This window comes from Anser anser (assembly GCF_964211835.1).
Source record: "Anser anser genome assembly, chromosome: 1".
Classification (NCBI taxonomy): Eukaryota; Metazoa; Chordata; class Aves; order Anseriformes; family Anatidae; genus Anser; species Anser anser.
In genome coordinates, this window is record NC_139720.1 from 125893645 (window position 1) to 125914614 (window position 20970).

A 20970-nucleotide genomic window follows, 5' to 3' on the forward strand; every position below is an offset into this window, starting at 1 on the left:
GGTGAATTAATGAATTATGTCCCTAGCATAATTTTTCTAGGAATACTGCTTCCTAGATGTGAATCAGTCACCCTGGCTCTCCTTTATAATGAATGAAGCAAAGAAGAGGCATTTCTCAGGTGTGATCCATACCAGCCTAGTATAAATGAGATTAGATAAGCCATGCTTTGGAAGTGCCTGTTCCTCTCCCCTATACAGAGGAGCACAGGCTGACAAACACACATGTGAACACTTGAACTGCAGACCTCAAAGTCAGTGGAGATGAATGACAAACACTGGTGGAGAGTCCTCCACTACTAACATTTGGTGTGGCACAACATTTTTGTGCTAGACAGAAAGAGAACAGTAGAGCCCCCATTCACACAGTGCCTATATTCTCAAGTACCTATGTAACACATTAAATGTGAGGCAGCAATGAGCTCTTGCAGGAGAGGTAGCCAGCAGTACCACGGACTGTGTTAGGCAGAGCATCACCAGCAGGTCGAGGTGGGTGCTCCTTCCCCTCTGCTCAGCCCTGGAAGACACCTGGAGTGTTGGGTCTAGTGCTGGTCCCCAGTATGAGACGTGGACATACTGGAGGTAGTCCAGTGAAAGGCCGCCCATAAAGGTGATTAAGGGTTTTAAAGTACCTAAACACACAAGGAGAGGCTGAGAGCTGGGACTGCTCAGCCTAAAGGAAAGAAGGCTTGGGGCTGGGGACTCCATCAAGTGCCTGACGTGGGCAGCGAAGATGACAGAGCCAGGATCCTCTCAGTGGTGCCCAGTGACAGAACAGAAGCCAGTGGGCACAAGTTGAAATACAAGGCATTCCACATAAATGCAATACCTTCCCTTTTTACTGCAACTATGGTCAAATGGTTTAACGAGTTGCCCAGAGAGACCGTGGAGCCTCCAGCCATAGAAATACTGACCGGGGACAGCCCTGAGTAACACGTTGTAGTGGACTGAGCAGGGTGTTGGACTAGATGATCTACAGAGGCACCCTCCAGCCTCAATCATTCTGTGATTCTCTTGCTAAGACTGAATTGGTATCTTCTGTGCGCCTCTCTTGTGTCCATACAAACATTAGCAAATCATATAATCACTGCCAGTAGAAGGAGACGTTTGCAGTCTCTTGGTCACTTCACTGGACTGTAACCCTTGAGCTTTTCGAGCTGTTTCTTATGTTAGGAGTATTCAAACCTCATCTCTACTAGGACCTCACTGTTGCACGTGTAGCACAAGGGACAAATTTTAGCTCAAATACCTCCATGTACACAACACTTTATGCGGCATATCCAGTGGTGGATCATTTATGGTTGGGCAGAAAATCCTACCCATGGAAAGATGAAGGAACTTCTGTTCACTCACTTCCCCACCTTTGCATTTAAGTGTAAAGCAAAGCATCAGATGGATTTCCTCTAAAGGGAGTAAAACCCTTATGCATCCTCCCGCTCATTCCTGAGCTTACTGCTGTTGCCTGCCATGGCTCATTTCCTAACTTATCACTCTGTCTCTTTTTTTTTTAAAAGACAATGTATATCAGCTGAAAAGATAACAGTAGCTTCTTACTATATAAAAGGCCTGCCACGGTGGTGATTTATATTATCTTTATAATTGGGATATATTGCACCGGAGAGTTTTGCTTTCTAATTAAAGTCTGTTTGACCTTCGGGCACTCCTTGGGCCTCTCCTAGTTAGACCCAGTTGGTGACACATAGCACCCACATTGTGGAAAGCCTTAAATTTAAAGATTTCTATGTATGTTCAACAGCATCTTTTTTCCTGAGCGCCGCTTGTCGTTCACACTCTGCAGTAGAATTCCATTTTTAAAACCAAAGTATATACACCAATCTGAATTATGCTAAGAACATGCTTTATCATAATAATAGCCTTCAAAAATGTCCTATTCAACAGAAATACTGTCCTACTTGAGACATCACAAAAACATCAGCTTGCAACTGCTGAAGAAACTTCCCAAGAAGGATGTACTCCATCTGTAAAATTGCTGATATCTGCAGAGAAGAGAGACTTCCTCCCAAAACATATTTTATGGTTAGAGGAGGATAAAATCTTCTTTATCACATACTGTTCCAGAGATTTTTTTCCTTTTCCCACTTATCACATCCAGTACAAGACAATACAACATGACCTGTTCTCAAGCTGCTCTAACTCTAGAACTCTTTGGAAGATGCCCATCTAAGACTTGATGCAGTAATAACAGCATGCAGTATTTTTTAATAATGTATACATACAGATCTTATTTAACACTTCCCTCATCAAGAAATCTTCTCACAGGATAGCAGGTGCAACAACAATGAAATCAAAAGTTTGGGGAGTTTCCACTAAAAATGCAGATCTTAAATTTAACCTCACTGGGTTCAAGCAACGCAAAAAATAAAGGCTACATTTTGCAATGGACTATTTCATTGTCAAGCTGTACTGCAAATTGCCTTCTTTTATTGTTGCCTCTCCAAATCTTTCAACATTTCTGTTTCTCAGGAATTTCTCCTACATTTTCTGTGTTGTGAATTTTTGTTTGTTTTTAGTCAGATTCACTCGTTAAGAGATCACTTAAAACAACCGGATTTTTTGGTTTGTTTTTGTCTCTATTCTTCCTTGGCACTCTTTCCTCAAGTGTAATTCAATACGGGCATTTCTCCTTTCCTTTATAAAATGTAACTTATTAAACAAACCAACTTAAATCTCTAAGACAGTCTATTAAAAAGTTACTTCAAAACAATATTCTGTCATGCTCTTGATTATGGTACCAACATAGTGCCATGGACTTAGATGTGACAGTTGCAAGTTCTTCCCGTCTCTTAAGAAGCAAAGACCAAACAAATAAAACCCTCAACCTATCTTTCCCCCTTGTAAATGAAAGGTTTATTCTGTAATTGCTATGTTACAAAAACAAACAAACAAAAAAAACACCAAACACACACACACAGAGAAAAACAACAACAACAACACTTCAAATCCTGTTAGACTGCAACATATTTTTGAAGTGTGATATTGAACCACTGAACTACTGTTTCCACAGTTAGGGTAGAGGCACACAGCCAGATAACTGAAAGGTACCCTAAGGTGTGAATGTCCATTGTAAAGCTTTACCACGGAAATGGCCTATTGACATTACCTTACCACTTGTTAATCTGTGGTTATATCTTACCCTTCTTTTATTTATCCTCCATTTATAAGTTTCTATTTATACCACTGAAAAGCACGAGTGTACCATTACTCTCCTTTCACATTTTTTTTTTGAAGGGTGCTAACTTGAAGGTAGGCCTAGGGCCTTAGTGACAGTAAAGCACCAGCACCTACGTCCCTGGAAAGATGTGTTTCTAAAATTTGTAGTAAGTGACACTATACACTGATAAGAGCTGGAAAGTAGAAGACATTACCCAAAGTATCTTAAACAATTAAAAGTAAAAAAGGAGTGGTGGGAGGTTCCTGAAAGCCTAGCATTGCTATCACTTTAAAAACAAAAACAAAACTGTCCTGATTATCATATATACCCCCTAAAAAGCAGTTAGTAGAACTCAAAGAAAGAGAAGAAGGCCTCACTGGTACTCCACGAGGTAAAGCACAGCCACCAAAACTGCTCTCCTACACTACACGTGTGAGGTACCTACCCCACTGGGCTTCAAGAGAAGCATCTTACAGTGGCTGCCACAGCTTGAACTGCTGCTTCCTTTTCACTTTGAAAGACCTTTGCTTTTTGAAACATAACTTCACACTGGAAGAGCTAAGCAAACCCCAGATCTCCATGAGTGAGGTGGAGAGTTTTTTGCTTGGCAGCCTAGATACCTGGAAGCTGAGAAGTGGTGAGAGCAGCAGCCAGCTATGTTACACCAGTGCCTGAAAAATCAGCAAAAGAGGGTGTTGGGAGGGACAGCTTAAACCAAAAGGTTACCTATGCTCTACTGGTCAGTGCAGCATCTGCAGTCACTTGGTAGGGCAGAGAATACCTGTGCACATCAAAAAATCGTAAATCCTATCAAACAGAGCAAAAAGGATCCTTTCTGTAACTACAGAACACTAGCACACTCACGTGTTACAAGACTAAATACTGAAATAAAATGCGTGTTTTGTCTAAATAGGAACTTCTGACTGAATACTTCCTTTCATGTTTAAAATTTGTTAAAGCAATACAATAAAACCAAAATGAACTGGAGACCTCAGATCTTATACAGAAGTTCAAAAAGGCACAGATACTTTACTGCATTTCTGAACAATACCACAGCTTCCCTCTTCTGGAAACACCAAGAAAATATTGTTTCGCTGTGGTATTTGAAGTTTGGCTTAAACTGGGAAACAGCAGATAAGTCTTCAGAGTACAGAAGCAGAAAAAATAGAAATACTGTTTTTAAACTTGCATCCATATTTTCAGAAACTAAATTTTCAGACAAGAAGCTATTTATTTTCCTCCCTATAAATGCGCTACAAGAAGAGTTGCAGTGGTTGTGCTTCACCAAATGCATATATTTTTATGTTCCAACATCTGTTGCTTTTGCAGAATTATGGGAATACTTTTTTTCCAAACAAGAAGCTGCACTTTTGACTTCTTAAGTACTATTTCAAATAATTGAACTGTGTCAAGTTATCACAGAATTGCATGCATGACAGCCAATTTCAAATCCATCGATTCCTGTATTATATGTAATTTAAAGTAAGGAATAATAAAATTTTTCTACATCACAGTCCTGATGTAGTTAACCATCATTGATCAAAAAAACAGTAGCTCCATGTTCTTATTAAGTATATTAACTATGTTTGGTTTGGTCACTCGCCACTAGCTGTTTTTCATTAAGGATGTTTCAAACTACAGGCTCTGCTCTAGCACAAAGTAAATAAATACATCAATCAAAAGAAATCAAATTTTAGATGAATACACATGTATATGATTCATGAACAGTACAAAACTAAGACATATTTTAAGTTTCTCTACTATTCCTTTGCCCTCCCCCCAAAATACGTAACACGATTTCTAACACAAATATTCATCTGATAAACATGCTGCTGTTATGTTCTGCTAGTCATTTACGCTGCATACGTTGTTACACTAGAAATATGAAACGATACCATAAGTAAGGCAAATGTTTTAATTCCAACTCCACAAAATTCTATTAATGTCAAATATTATTTGTTTTTATCATCTAAATAATCCAGCTTAGGCTGTCACTCACTCCTTTTTATTCATTTTTTGTTTTGTCTTACTGCGTGCATCTCTCACAAAGTGAAAAATGTCTATTTAAAGATAAGTGGAAATGCTACAGCACGCAACGTTTTCATGTCAAAATAATTACATTATTATATTCTGATTTAAATAATATAACATAGGAAAACATTTTGATATGGATTTGACAGATGTAATCCTGGCAGGATCAAATCAACTTCTTCCCAACTAATTTCTGCTGGATAAAAACAAACAAAGAGCTCCCAAACCCACATCAGCAACCCCTTTTAAGCCCCGTCACAGAAGCGGGTCACGACGGAAGGGAATTCTGTTGGATTTTTTCTTCGAGGCTGAGCCAAATTCTGATCTGTCACAGAACACTACTCTGCTCTCAAAAACCAGAGGAATTATACTGGCCTGGAACATGACATTTGGTAATCAGATTATTATGAGTCGATACCGGAAATAACTTAAAACTAACTAAATAAAAAGGTTCTCTCTCTTTCAATCTCATCAAACTAGTCTCTATCATGGAAAAAAAAATGTTTCTTTGCTAAAAGAGGGGACTTGAAAACTGTGGAAGTGGAGGCACTGGTTGTGAGTCAAAGAGGTAACAGCCGAGGTCTCGCACACTTTTGCGAAATACGTCCAAATAGTTTCTTGTGCACTCTTTATCTTCACAGCAGTAATACCCAGGGCTTTGAGCATGCTCTCCCCCAACAGATAAATTTCTACTAGTTGACACCACCACATTTTTCTGATGGGGAGATGACAAAAAATGTAATACTCCTTTAGGAATGGAAGAATTTTTTGACTTAATAAACCAAATTGCACTGAGACACTTCTCTGTAATATGCTGCATTTTTGTACAAATATCATGTACCATTTTTGTGTGTCCTACAGAATAAAAGAAATATTTTCCATACTGCTGTTCTTTACATAGCCTCACAGCCCTTAATAAAGACTTGATCTCCACCCATTTCTTAGAGAAAAGAGCATAACTACATTTTCATCACATCTTTGACATAAATGCTTTGTTTTTTAAGAATACAGAAAGATATTTCAAAAGAAATGTCTCCTGTGCAGTTATTATGCTTCAGTAAGTATAATAATTAAAATAATTTTATTTGCAGTATTAATTTAAATCTTGGAGATCAAGTAAGGATCCTGTTTTTTCTGTCTGTGTTCACAAATAATGCATCTGTGTGTTTCTTCTAAAGGTCAATATAATTCAAACTGGTCTTGAGACTTGTATGCTCAGTAGATACAAGCTGAAGTAACTACATTTAACATCAAGATGACAACAGATTCACATCACCTATGGACCCAGGCCAAATTCGGGAGCTTAAAATAGTTCCTGGCAAGCATACAGTAAAATGGTTGCCTTTTATAAGCATAGAAGAATTATACAAAGATACACATGGATACCAAGTATTAAGTCTTAAAGCGTCCCACAGAAATTTCACTTCATGATTCCAGTAAATTACTTTCTTCACTTGACCCTTTCCCTTCTGATTACAATTTTCTCCCTTTTTATTGGCATCACAAATTCTGATCATTTACATTTTGCATCACCGCTTTCACATTCTTTCTGTTTCCTGTTACTCGATGTATTTTCCCCTTGGTGTTTCTCTGTATTTTGATATTGTAATGTAATAAATGTATATTTGCTGTTATGATGAATTTAAGAGAAAGATTTGTATTCCTGATGTCATTCTGGCACAGCACAGTGTTACAGAATGAAAAATCAGCAAATATAACACTTTACAGTACCCTTTTCATTCAGTCTACTAAAGGTAGGCTTATGACTTATTTAATATATGCTTACATGACTTATTTAATATATACTAACAGAGTTTTCATCTGTTTAATTTTAATAAAAGATCAGGACAAAACAGCCATAAAATGTCCTGAATATTAATTTTCTTCTCTCACCATGCAGTAAACCACCATGGTTTCAAACTGCGCTATTAGACATATTTATAAATTAAGTACGTGTGATAGTAAGAAATGAGTATGAATTTGAACATATATCAATACAGGAAAAACAAATTTTTAAAAAGCAGTTTTACTCAAGAAATTAAATTTTTGGTCCATGAGAAGTCAGCTGCATTCCCCTTGTCTTCAGTGAAGTCAAGGCTTCACTCTACATATACATGGCCATAACCAGTATTTTCCCAATCAACTTCATAGCTAACAGCAGATACCCACACCAGATCTGCTCAACCAAACTCCAACGAATAAAGTTTGGAAGGTGTTAACCGAAAGCACATAACTTTCTGTAACTCCAGCTACAGAACCTTCAAAATTCAAAAACAAAACGTGTCAATGACAAAATTGAAGAGGCAAATTTGTCAGCATTACAGACAAGGTTTCAAAACTAATTTTAAGGGAAATAATAATTAAAGACATGCAAGCCCTTCTACAACCCTTTCACACTATGCAGGTTATGAAGAACAGGAAAAGGAGAATTGGCATTATGTATAACACTGTATACCATCTTCAGTAGGTCACTGGTCTTTTAAATAATCTCTAGTGAACAAATAAGATTTCATAAAGTTTTTAGTAGATAATTACACTTCCTGATTTTGTAATTAGTGGAACTACATGTAATTACATAATAATTATGACGGTAATTACGTAATTAAGATGTATAATTATGTAGTAAAAAACATTATGGAAATAAAAGCCATCAACTGTATAAGCACAATACATTTTTAAAAATAAATTCTGTATCATCTGTTTAAAGCTACCATTTTCCTCAAAATATCAAAGTGATTATGAGCCATCACTGGCAAGTTCTAAAATACATTTCTTATGCGACTTAAAAATCATACAGATAATTGTATCTTTTTTTAAATCTCTTTAAAACCTTACGTTTATATTACCCTTCTGATGTCTAGGCACACACATACTGAATGGATTATACAGAGTTAAATTGTTTATATTTATATTTCCAATTTCTACTGAAATATTTTTTTTTTTTTATAAATTAGCATCAATGTCAGAATTCTAGTATCTAAAAGACAGGATTATTATTTTTTTTGAGTGCACTGCCAGATCCATCAAATTTAAGAATCTTATAAAAGGAAAAAGATGCTAGTCTTGCATTTTCCACTAGAGAAAAAGAGCTTACTGCTGTGAGAAGCAGTAGTCACTAAAAGAAGCCTTGTTGCTTCTAACTTGTATTTAACAACACCAAAACCCCAAACTTATTAACACAGATGAAACCAGAAAGACCAAAGTCTCTATAAGAAAAATGCCAGAGTTGCAGATAAAGAAACAATGAAGAAGAAAGAGCTTTAAAGACTATTTTCTCTTTACAGACACTCCTGAGAGAACTGATAAAGCAGCCGGACTACATTAGATAGAATAGCCTACTGCATAGGCTGTAACAACTTGGCATATATTTATATATTTAGGTAGGAAAAAAATCCTGAAGAGCAAAGGAGAAGATATTTTTCCCACACACAGAAAAAAGGCATCAGTAGCAGCAGGGTGTTTATTTGAAGAAGTCAAATAACCATTCCAGTTCAGGAGGAGTCAGTTAGTTAAGCCAACTGCTTCATCCCACCTGCAACATTACACACAACGTGCATGAAAAACAACTTCATTAATCAAAACTACTTTATTAGAGGTATGAGCCACAGCAAATGCAATCCTGTCATGCCACAGACATCCCACATTGTGGACGTATCACAGCTGTTGTTACTTATTATTTCTATTTATTTCATTCACAGACAGAGAAAATAATTCACAAGAATTCCTAACTCCAAGAGAGATGTCACAGTCTGTTAAGCTTAGTGTTCAGAAAAAGGGTTACATAGACATACAGCGGGTATAATGAGATTTACTTAGATTCCGTAGGTTTAACAAAAAGACCCCACGAGCAGAAATAGAATGGAGGAAAAACAGATACATTACAACATCAAACTGGTAATAAAAACATATGATCATTACGGAAGGATAACTTAAGATTTACATACACTACTTCAAAAGGGTCAAATCCTTCAGTGAATACTTTTTGTTTGGAGAAAAGTTTAAAAACACGTAAGAAAGTGACTCAAAATTTTAAAAGTAGTTCAAAAATCTTCCTCTACAGAACAACACATGAATGAGCCAGTGCTTCTAAGGATATACTGAAAGATTAAATTAATGAATATTAGTATTTTATAATCTCTTCAAAACAACATGTTTGGAAGACAAAGTACTTGAAAGAAAAGTATTTTGTTTGCTTGGATAACAAAGAGCACTATAGTGAAGTCTCAGCAATACTGTCTAGAGATGAGATGCCAGCAGAAATGCTTGTTTATTGAGCTGTACTCCCTTCAAAAGGGTTTTGCCAAGTTCTAGCTATTGCCATCTTAAAAATAAAACCACAAAAGCGTATATGCACGTAGGTTATTTATATGATTTTCCCTTATCTTCCCCTGGAAAGTGGACATAACCAACTATATACCCTTTCTTACTGATTTCAAGAAGTACTTTTCTGTAGTCTTCCTGCCTGCCTATCCATAAATGTAAAATAATTCTAATACCCGAAGTCTCCATTCTGTTAAGCTAGTTTCCCACACAATACAAGCCCACCAGCTCTCTCACACATGATCTCCTGACTGAACTTCCACATCGCAGAGCAGGAACATCTCCTTGCTCAGGCCCATCCGCTCAATCCTAGCTGCAGTTCATCTCCCTCCGTTACTCCAACCATCACCTTACAGGTGTACACATGCTAAACCACACTGACAAGCAGCTCTGACAAAGTCTCCATTGTAAATTGTCTTCTTTCAAGAAGTTACAAGAATACTTCAATTAAAAATTCACTTAAACCTTCTACGTGGCGCATCAAGTTATGAGCATACAGAGAAAAAACACCCTATGTTGAAATTACAGGATTCACAAACATATTCAGAGCTGATTTTTTTTTTTTTTTTTGTCTAGGACATACAGCCTAAAAGAGTTTAATTTCTGCCAACAGTATTTTGCAGCTTATTCATCCATAAAGTAAACCAGACACTTGCGGTGTTTTATGCAAGGGTGAAGTGAGGCACATACATGGCTGTGATAGAAGTGTGAAGACATCCTCTGAATACACATTTGGATTTACAAAACCACAGTCCATAAGTACATGATCTTACATATGCTAAGTAGAATATTCAATTATACTGTACTTCCACGAACTGGCAGATACTTTGAAGATGTCGGTCTTCCTGACAAACAGGAACACAAGCACATTTTCCAAACCTATCCTCCCATCCTTGCTTTCTTCTATTTACACATCAAACTGATATGCCCACTCTGACAATCAGGGGCTCAATAGTTGAAAATATTCTGCAAAAGAATATACTGCAGCATCTTTGCAATTTCTGTCCCTGAAATACTTAAATGCACTGCAAACGACACTCGTGACCCTACCTTTCTTAGAACTGGGATGGTGGAAAGGTGGTGGCTTTCAGTCCCATTTTATAGTGTGAAACAGAAACCCTACAAACAGGATCCTATTTCTCTAAGAAACTGTGGCAAAAACTGAACAACCTCAATGATATTAATGCACTACTTTTGGAATAATGTTGCAGTCATTGTGAATAAGGAAACTGCAGCATTCTTATCCAGGCTTCCACAAAGACTTAATTTATGCTAGGAGGGGGAACTGAACTAGAGACATCTGTGTGAGGCATAGTAGTTTTACTGACTTTATGTGGGCTCCGTTTCTCTTCATCTTTAAAGGTTTTCATTTTACTGTAGAAGCAAAATGAAAACAGTAATATCTTTGAATATTTAACAATACCAATTTTTGAATGGGATAATGATATAAAGCTTACTACACTCTATTTTGATTTCCTCATGACATAGCCATTAAAATACATTGGTTTCCATTTCTGAAGCTAAAGCATACAGAGTGAGTATACTCCTGTATTTAACCATCACATGCTTAAATCACTGAGAGTTTACCTTTTTCCATCCAAATGAACAGAGGATACTACTACTTTGCTACTCCTACTGCTTTTTTTGCCGTTCTGACTGTGCACCTAAGCAGCAATATCCAACCCAGCTTTGAAAACCTCTAAGTACTACTGAAAACATTTTGAGTACATTACTAGTCACAATGGAGCACTTTCTCCTTTCCTTTTTTAATTAAAAAAAAAAATTCAGAGCAAATAGACCTGACACTATTACTGGCAGCTGTAAATTAATGCTTTTGGCACAGTGATACTGAAAATTAAATTGTTTTTGACCTGATACTAACTGTGCAACAGTTCCGAATTCGGACAGACAGCAAAGGAATTTCAGAATTTCACTTGTTTGGCGTGAAAACTAGGACCCTCGCACACCTCAAACAATGTTAACATACTAAACTATATCATCATGAGAGACTTTAAACTTTCAGATGAAGAGAACCAATTGCTTGGAGGTAAATGCTATAAATAATAATAGATAATAATAATAAATGCTACAAATAATAACCAATAACTATATAATCCAGATATTCCTGAATAGTATAACTGACAGCTAACTTCACCAGTCACTGATATAGTAAAACATCATGTAGACCAATCAGCTTATTTTTAATTCTGACAGACCAAAACTAGTTGTAAACATGAAGATGACAAGAAGTAGACTAATAAATCACAGGGATGTGGAAAAAATTAAACTGTGTCAGCCACTGTAATTTTCTTGGGTAACAGAACCCAGATTAGAGGATATCTAGTAGAGGTTATTGTGATATTGTGAATTGTGATATTCCATGATATTGAGGAAAATCCAGGAAATGTGAATGAAATGAACGCCAACCTGTACTGTGCAAATGAGCTGAAATGATAAAAAGAGCATTAATAGACACCTGGATAAAGATAATATGCTGGGGAAGAATTAACATAGGTTGTGTTACAAAGCAAGACCCATCTCACAAACCTATTAATAATGTCATGAAGCATTCAACAAGCATGTGAACAAGGATGATCCAACTGATATTGTCCATTTGGGGATCTTTGTAAATGTCTCCTACCTAAACCTTTTAAAGAGAAAAACAGGCATGGCTTAAGACGGTATAGATAAATGACCAACTAAAGATAAGAAACAGGGCTTAAGTTGTAAGTTCTTACGATGGAAGACTGTCACCGATGGAGTTCCACAGCCACCTCGACTATATTCGTAAGTGACCTGGGAAAGGGAGGTTGTCAATAAAGATACCAACTTGCTTGTAACACTATGCTATACTAGAGTCATTAGTAAAGAACACCAGGAAGATCTTAGCAATCAGATAATGAAATGGGAAATTAATTTAGCTTAGATAAACATAAAGCAACAGGCCTAAAGTTATTTTTTCTAAACCTTAATAATGCAAAAAATGAGCTCTGACATGACCACAAGCAGATTCCAATAGATAGTTCCATGAAAACCATCACCTAGAAGTTGAACAGTACAAAACCACAAAAAAGTATTAGCAATTACTTGGAGAAAACAGAGAACAAAGCAGGTAGTATCATCTATGCCACAGTATAAATCCATGGTTCACCTGCGTCTTGAAAGCTCTGTCCCTTTCTTGGCTCCCATCACAAGAAGGAGAAAATTCCAAGGCAAGTGAACAAAGAAATGAAATTGTTTCCAGCTGTGGAAATATTAAATAGATCAGGAGTCTTCAATGTGGAAAAGGCACGACAAAGATTTGCTGGTGGGATGTGAGAGAAGTTTACAAGTTTAGTCCCAGCATGAAATAATGTAGGGATCAGCTGTTGTCCCATCTTCCAGAACAAGAACCAAGAAACTACAGAGGGAAACAGCAACTGCTCAAACCCAAAACAAAAACTTCATCCTTGATACCTAGTGAACAGATGAACTCAAGGGAAGACTGGATGAGTTCCATTAAAAAAAAAAAAAACCTCTCGAAGTTATTAGATAACATATCCACTGGACAAAGTCTTTAAGATTAAATACTTAGAGGCTGGGAGAGTCTTTGGGAGAAGCAACATGTATAGTTGCACTGTTCTTGTATTCTTCCTTTGGCACCTATTTGTCAGAGACAGGGAACAAACAAGGCTATATGGGCTTTTGTCTGATTCCATGTAAGTACTTCTGTTCTTAGATTTTCATAACATACTAGGAAAACATGGTCAACTTTGGTTAGAAAAGCATGACTATCAGCTGCCCAGGGCAAAATGAAGGGAAGTCTTGAATGAATCTGCACAGGTATTTGTCAGGGTGGTAATCTATATACTTTTTTTGAGACCTGGAGTAAGAAATATAGTGTATTCCCTGATTCGTCTATAATTTATATTTTGTAGACAATGTAAAACTGGCAGAAGCTGTAAGTACGCTAGAAGATCAGATTAGGGCTTAAGATAATTTTGAGAAAGTGAATCTGATTTGAAACTTCCTCCGCCACACTAACCTGCTATCTAACAAAGAAAAGCAAGAAGTACTAGTCCTTTGTATAAATCACAGAATCATTAAGGTTCAAAAAGACCTCCAAGATCATCTGGTCCAGCTGTGCCCCCTCCACCAATATTACCCATTAAACAATATCCCTGAATAGAGTCATAGTACATACATCAATACATGTCCACAAATAAACACAGGGCACAAAAAATGGTTAGAAACAACTATGCATGACAGCACATAAGGGTTACAATAGAACACAAATGAAACGAGTAAACAATGTTGTTGCAAACATTGTGAACACCATAGTGGTATGAATAAACAGAAGAGCAGTCTGTAAAACACGTTAATTAATCTTTCTGCTGCGTTCCACTCTGGTGGAATGAATCTGACCTACTGAAGGCCTAATTATTGATGGTTCTTTAACAACAACAAAAAATAATAAAAAATACATACACACACACACACACACAAAAACACAACAAAGCATGCAGAGAATTAGAAAACTCTTCCCTAAAACCTCTCCAAAAAGTTCAGGTTTGTCATTGAAAGTGACACAGAAGATAACATATGGGCTTTAAATATGCAGAACTCTCTTAAAGAAAAAGAATAGCCTATTACCCATCATGCACAAAATAAGTTTTAGAAAACAACATTCACCATAGATGTACAGAAAAAGTCTCTACGGTAAGTAGAGAAGAAGAAACTGGTTGGAAAAATCTGACAGGTTGTAGAATCTGCATCACCAAAATTTTATTTATTTATTTATTGAATTTATCCTAGCTTTAAAATGCAGGCTAGACAGACAATCCTATTGATCCTCTTGCAAGGAAAGGGAGCAGGATGGATGACTTTTGAACTCCCACTGACTTCACAATTATTCTTTTAGATTCCATCTCAATAAATAGCACAGACTTCCAACATAAATAGCAGAACAAACAGAAACCTGTTCTACAATTAAGGTTCTCTATTTTGAAGAGGCAAATATAGAAAATGCAGGCAAACTAGCAGTGGAATCTCAAGGTTATGAATGGAGAGAAAGCACAAATTCCTTCAAACTACAGTGGAAAACACATTTATAATATGCCACTGAAAACTCTTTATAGAAGAACACTCCAAGATGAGTAACAACCTAGAACTGCTATCAAGAATAAACAAAGCTATAAGCTTGAAGAACTAGTCTTTAAAAACTCAGAAAAAATGGTGATAAAATGCAGAATTGCAAAAGCCCATGACATTTAGGCTTTCTAAAACAACCTCTCTAAATAAAGAAATAATAGAAAAAAGCAAAGAACCTCCCCAAACCAAAACAAGAGTAAATAAATGGCTTATTCACCTAAGTAATAAAGAAGAAACTGAAAATACCAAAGATATACAAAACCTAAATTAATTTTTTACCACTATTTTTGGAAAGCGCAATGATGCTGCTCACAGGTCAAGGACAGAATGGCTTGCGAACAATGGCACAGAAACTTTTGTTTTCTTCCAAGAGAAAAAAAAAGCTTTGTTATTAAGGGAGTTCACTATATTTCCAGTTCAGGACTAAATTGGCATATGAAAATTATTTCAATACCACAAAGTTTTACATTAATTGTGACAAATCAATAACATCTATTACAAGAAAACAGAGCACTGGTAGTTATGAAATAAAGTGACACAAATAGCCATTGATAGTTAGTCTCAAGTTTTGTATGTGTTTTTAGGGCAATAGAAGGATGTCTCCCTCTCAAAAGATATCTGAAAAATAGGACAGAACTGTACATTGCGGATGTTCATCTAGTTCGTCTCTTTGAAGAGAAAGTTTTCAAAGGAAGATGTAACAGATCTAATGGCCTTAATCTGGCCTTAACACTTGCTGCAGCACCGAGCCTGAAGTCACCTTTTGGTTGAGTAAGATTGTACGAGAACTCTCAACTAGCTAAGAAAAAGAGAAAAAAATCCACTGTGCTGAAGTTGAACCATCCAAGAGAAGAGAGGGTCCTGGCAGAGTTCTAACAATTCCTTGAGAATTGCTCTGGAAATTAAGTTTATTTAACTTTCTCCAACTAGGGGTGAGGGTCCAGGGAACATTTTCTGATTAAGACAGAAGGTGGGAAATCATGTGAATGCAGAAGTCATCATACAATTTTTCAGAAATAATTCATTAACATTGAAGTCTAAAATTATAAGTGAGATTAAGCGGTCCAAAATGAATGAAACCAAGAAAATTAAAGTAATAATAACAATAATAAAAAGCCATAAACCTGAGATACAAACTTCTGATTCAGAAGTCAAAGGAGGAAAAAAAATCTCAGATCTCAAGATTTCTTTCATCACGTAACTATGAGTTAATGATATAATACAGCTGTGAACTATGAGCTATATGTGACTCAAGAGAGCAACAGAAGAGTTACTTCCAGCAAATGTACAGGTGCAGCGTATGAGACAGTGGATAGATACCATCCAGAATACCACGCTCTTTCTAGTTCCTCACGCTCAAAAATGGATTCAACCTAGAAAAGTCTAGAGGTATTAGGAGGAAGGGTCATACAACAGAGACCAATTCTTACTAAAGAAAGCTGTAAGTGTCTTAATTTAAAATGAAACAGAGATGCCACCACTGTTTCTAAAAACACAGTGGAGAACATCAAGGAGGGGAAATAAACATTTAGTAAATGGGCATAAACTATGGGAAAATTATAGTGAGTTTTCAGTCATCATAGGATGATGGTCTGAAACACATTGTAAACAACAGTCAAAGGTGAAGAACCACCCACAGGTTTCAAAATAAAGTGCCAAAAACTTGCAGCCTCTATGAGAAGTGATGGTCTGCGGTAGCAGGGGATTGGATGTGATCACCCTTGAAATCACTTCTATTCTTATATCCGGCAGGAGTTCTACACAAAAAGACATTCAGCTTCAGATAGTATTAGCTACCACTATTTGACATTCCTTCAGTACAAAGTTATATTAGACTGAGATGACCATACAGGGTGACCTTCCTTGCATGTACAAAACCATTCTGAAGTACAAGCATCAGATTGAGTTCACTGTCTTGAGAGGGATTAAGAAAGGTAATGAGAAGCTCTAAAAGAAGAAACTTAAACATAACAGGCCAAAACCAGACTGTTTGCTTATTTGAGCATTTTTTTAGCTAAGAGTTTACAGCTATTTTGGTTTTCATATAAAGCTCATCAAAATAACAACATTTAGGAAGACTGATTCTTTTCTCCTCCCATCACCCAGCAACTCAGCTAGTGATATAGTTCAGGGCTGGGGAAAGACTTATAGAGCAGAACAGCCATCAGAGCAGCAGTCTACAGAGGTAGCGCTTTTTGTTCACAGGCACCACCAAGAGCACAATGGAAGTGCTCTCTGTGAACAACACACAAAAAGGTGGGCTCCAAATTCAGTTTTATTCAGAATTCCCCACCAACCATGTATTAGCCCACCATCAGAAATACTCTTCTGTCAGCTTGAGAATCATTTAGCTGCACAAAAAACATAAATACATTATAGCTTAGAGATGGTAAATATTCCAAATATTATGGTAATTGGAAGATGACAAGAAGACAATAAGTCTTCCTAACATTAGATTAATTTGTGGTTTTAGCAGAGCTTTGTAGACAATTAACTTTACTGTTTTCTTGTGATACCATTTTCTCCCCAATAGAAAGGGTCCCTCAAATATTTATAGTCAAATGTGTGTTAATTGGCTTCTTTTGGATACTGTATAAATATGTTTTAATTAATCTATTCAATGAAGTTGACATGTCCTTCCAACTTCATGCAAAGATATTTCTTTAATGGTATAATATGTAGGAAAAGCCCTTTTTCCAAAGCATAATTGCTTCAGAAGAACAAAGGAGACATATAATCTTAAAACCGTTATTCCAACAGAACGCATTCCTCAATTCCCACAATCCTACTTTCTTCTGTTTTCTCTTCTACATTACAGCCTAGTAGTTCAGATTTGAAGAGTACAACTGTATAGTTCTTGTTTCTAGAATGCAAGTTGCTATTAAGCTATAGTTAATTAATTAAAAATCTAAACTTACCTTTATCCTCCTCAGTAATCACTTTATCCATTGCATACTCCACATCAAAGATGTACCGGTAAAAGCACAGCTGAGTGTACAGGGCCTTATCAGAATACTGTAATATAAAAAGGTAGTAATTAAAAACCCAACTGAAAAGTGTGTCGCTTGCACTTTTTTCTATGCCTGCTATCAAAAGCTGATTCTTTCTGTACTTTTGTAACAGATTATACGTTCTGTTCACGTAATATTTTGTACTATTATTACTATTATGCCAAATCTCTTTATTATGTCTCTGTACACTTTTTCCTCACAATTTAAATCATTTATATAAATCATACTAAACTTACCCATTCTTATAGACACATAAATCACATTTATCTATTCTATTTATGATGCTTTGGGACCAAAATAAGAGTCATAAGAACTATGGGACAAACAAATAACTTTAGTGCTTTAGTATATTGCACAATGCAACAATCTCAAAAAAGAAAAAGAATTAACATATATTTTTGATGAATACAGGTGTTTGGCTATATTCCCTCCCCATACACACACAGCTGTGGTAACATAAATTGTGAACATTCAAATAAGAACAGGTGCATATATACCTTTACAGCTATGTCATCACCTTACTCTACACATCTGTGAAGGACTACTGCATGTTAGTAATCACATGTTTAGATCACAAATCTGCAGGTGTGTACATGTGGAATATCACATTCAATTAAATGCTCTGAATGTCGGCAACGTCGAGCCTCTGTGCTATTCCTCTAGTTCAAAAGTACATGCCTCTGTGTCTTCATGTCACCATTGCCGTTCTGTGCATTAGAAGATTGCTCAAATAGACATGAGATTCACCATACCCATGCTACAACTAAGCCCTTTCAAGTTAATCTTCTTGAACTCTTGTTCAATAAAACCATGTCCCAGTCCCTGCTGTTTAAGGTACTGGGGCTGAAATATTGACCAACAATGGTTTGAAGACTTGTGCTTTACAAACGTTTTGATCAAAAACGAAATAACCATAACTGCGTCAAATGTGGAAGTAGCGTCCATTTTACTACATTTAGTATATATGTAGAGATGAAATCTTGAGGATTTTCTTGATGAGCTATAAAGCCAACACAGAATGTCATTGGACCGATGTTAAATTGACATTCGGTATACTACAAGGAATACGAGACTGAAAATGCAGAGGAAGAGTAACTGGTAAACTATTTCCACTTACTGGAATTCTGCTTTCATTTAGCTTTTTACAGTTCTACCCAACCAAGCCAAGTTTTGTTACTTATTTCAGCTAATTTTACACATCTACTGACAGGTTATAAAGTATCTATAACTATTAAGCAACTCACATTGAGACATTTGACAACCATTACTACTGCTTAGTTATTTTTTATATATTTTAACATTATACTTTTTTCCACTTCATGTGAACCTATTTTAAAAAAAGACACACAGAAGCTTATTTTATTCCTTATTAGCTATTCTACGATATGCATCATCATTATACTATTATACATCAGTTATTTTTAGTAAATCCTGATTACTGCTTCCTGAAGAAGAAAAAAGGAGGACGACAGCGATTAAGTTATTTGTTTAGTTTTTTAGATTCAGCTGTAATTGCTGGTACACATCTCCCTGACTGCACACATGAAGCAGGTTGAATAGAACACTGAAATTACCTCCTTCATAATAGTTTGTTTTGATAATGTATTGTGTGTCGAGATGATGAGAAACAGTTGCTGTCAATTTGATTAGCCATTATATTTTTATGTTAATTGCCATTATTGGGTCCATTCTGTTTAGTGTCACCATAGAAGCCATACAATGTTAGCATAAATAACAAATTGGAGTAAATTAGGAAGATATATTTTTGCCAATTCATTTTAATTGCCCCTCAGTCCTTCCGTCGGTTAACGCAGCTGTTGACCCATAATAAGCGCTAGGTCAATATAGCTGCTTGTCAATTCAGAAATGCAAAGTGCTGTGTTGCTGGTAATGGATATACAACAACCTTTGCCAGCCAACTGAAGCAAACGAATGACAACCCACATGAAAGAATAAAGCATCAGCTATAGAGTTTAGTGACCTGATATTAGTAGGCAGGCTAATTGAAAGTCACTGCTTAAATGGATAAAGAAAATACAAAAATCAGGATGTAAAAATTTACACACGCACACATAAGTATACACACACATATACATATACACAAACTTTTTTTTAATTATTATTTTTTCTTTTTTTATTTATTTTTAATGATAATATGCTAAAACCTTCTTCCCTTTAGCTTCCTGCCACATTTTACAATTAATCATCTTGTGGAAAACAAATGTTTTTGAAGACTTTCATGCAACTATGAGGATTATGGTACACTTGTGAAACTAAGAAACAGGTACCTTAAATTTAAAAGGACAATAAGAATGACTTGTATCATCACTCTGTACACTTTAAGTTCTGATAACCTGTAGGTTAAAAAAAAAAAAAAAAAAGAAAAACCCTAACCCTAGAACTTCAAACCCAAGTTATATTTTACACTTAATGGTGAATTTTTGTGTAAAGAAAACTTGACAGCTCTTAACTTACCATAAGATCTAAAAGATCTTCTAAATTCATATCATCTATGTATTCTTTCTTACCACAGAAGACTGATTGGAGAGTACAGGAAAATAAAGATCTATTTTGAAATTCCTATTTGTTCCACAATGTTTGATTTCTTGATTTCATTAAGAACTGACTTTAGCAGAGAAGTCTGCCTTTTTGACAGCTTGCATTCGTGGAAAGAACACTCTGTACCAAAGCAACCAAACAACTTTTTGTTGTTGTTGCATTTAGAACAGCAGTAAACAGACAGAGGAACCAAAGGTATATAGTTTGCAATCCCTACAGTTATTCACTCCTTTGACAGAAAATTTAAGCTTGTAATAGAAAAGTAACAGATGTAAAAAAAATAATTGTGCTTGACCAACAAATATTCATCTGAAGAAATCTGGGTTTGATATAATTGCAGAACTGTATCCTGTAGCGTCAGAAGGCCAATTGCAAATCCCCAACCTGCCTTCCCAGGACAAATACAAGATCACACGGATTACCTGGTAGGAAAACGAGGAAGTCTTCTTAACAGAACTGGTGAATTACAAACATCAGAAAAGCAAATTTTCCCATGAATAAGCACAAAAAATAAGGTACAAAATGCTCAGTCATAAAAAAAAAAAGATCTTGCTCAGTTGACACGTACCAGGAAATGCTCGCTAGGGCACGCATTAGGAAAGGAGGCTTCACAGCTGCAACGCATTTGTATTTCTGGAGTTCCGCAAGGTCAGCTGTGCCTCCATACATGTTCAAATTCACCCTGGCTTGACAGTAATGAATAGCTTAGTATTTATTCTGTAACTGCTGATGTTTGAACAAGATACTGGA

The 20970-nt window shown here is 36.1% G+C and overlaps 1 protein-coding gene across 2 annotated transcripts in view; it reads right to left on the reverse strand.

Annotated features, from left to right (window-relative positions):
- The window catches only part of POLA1 (DNA polymerase alpha 1, catalytic subunit), a 221499-nt gene that overhangs the window by 27385 nt on the left and 173144 nt on the right, over nt 1-20970 (reverse strand). For both annotated transcript variants that reach the window (XM_083836819.1, XM_083836820.1), the window contains exon 36: nt 17569-17665. In XM_083836819.1, coding sequence (XP_083692945.1) covers nt 17569-17665 — 97 coding nt within the window. The remainder of the gene's footprint in view (nt 1-17568; nt 17666-20970) is intronic.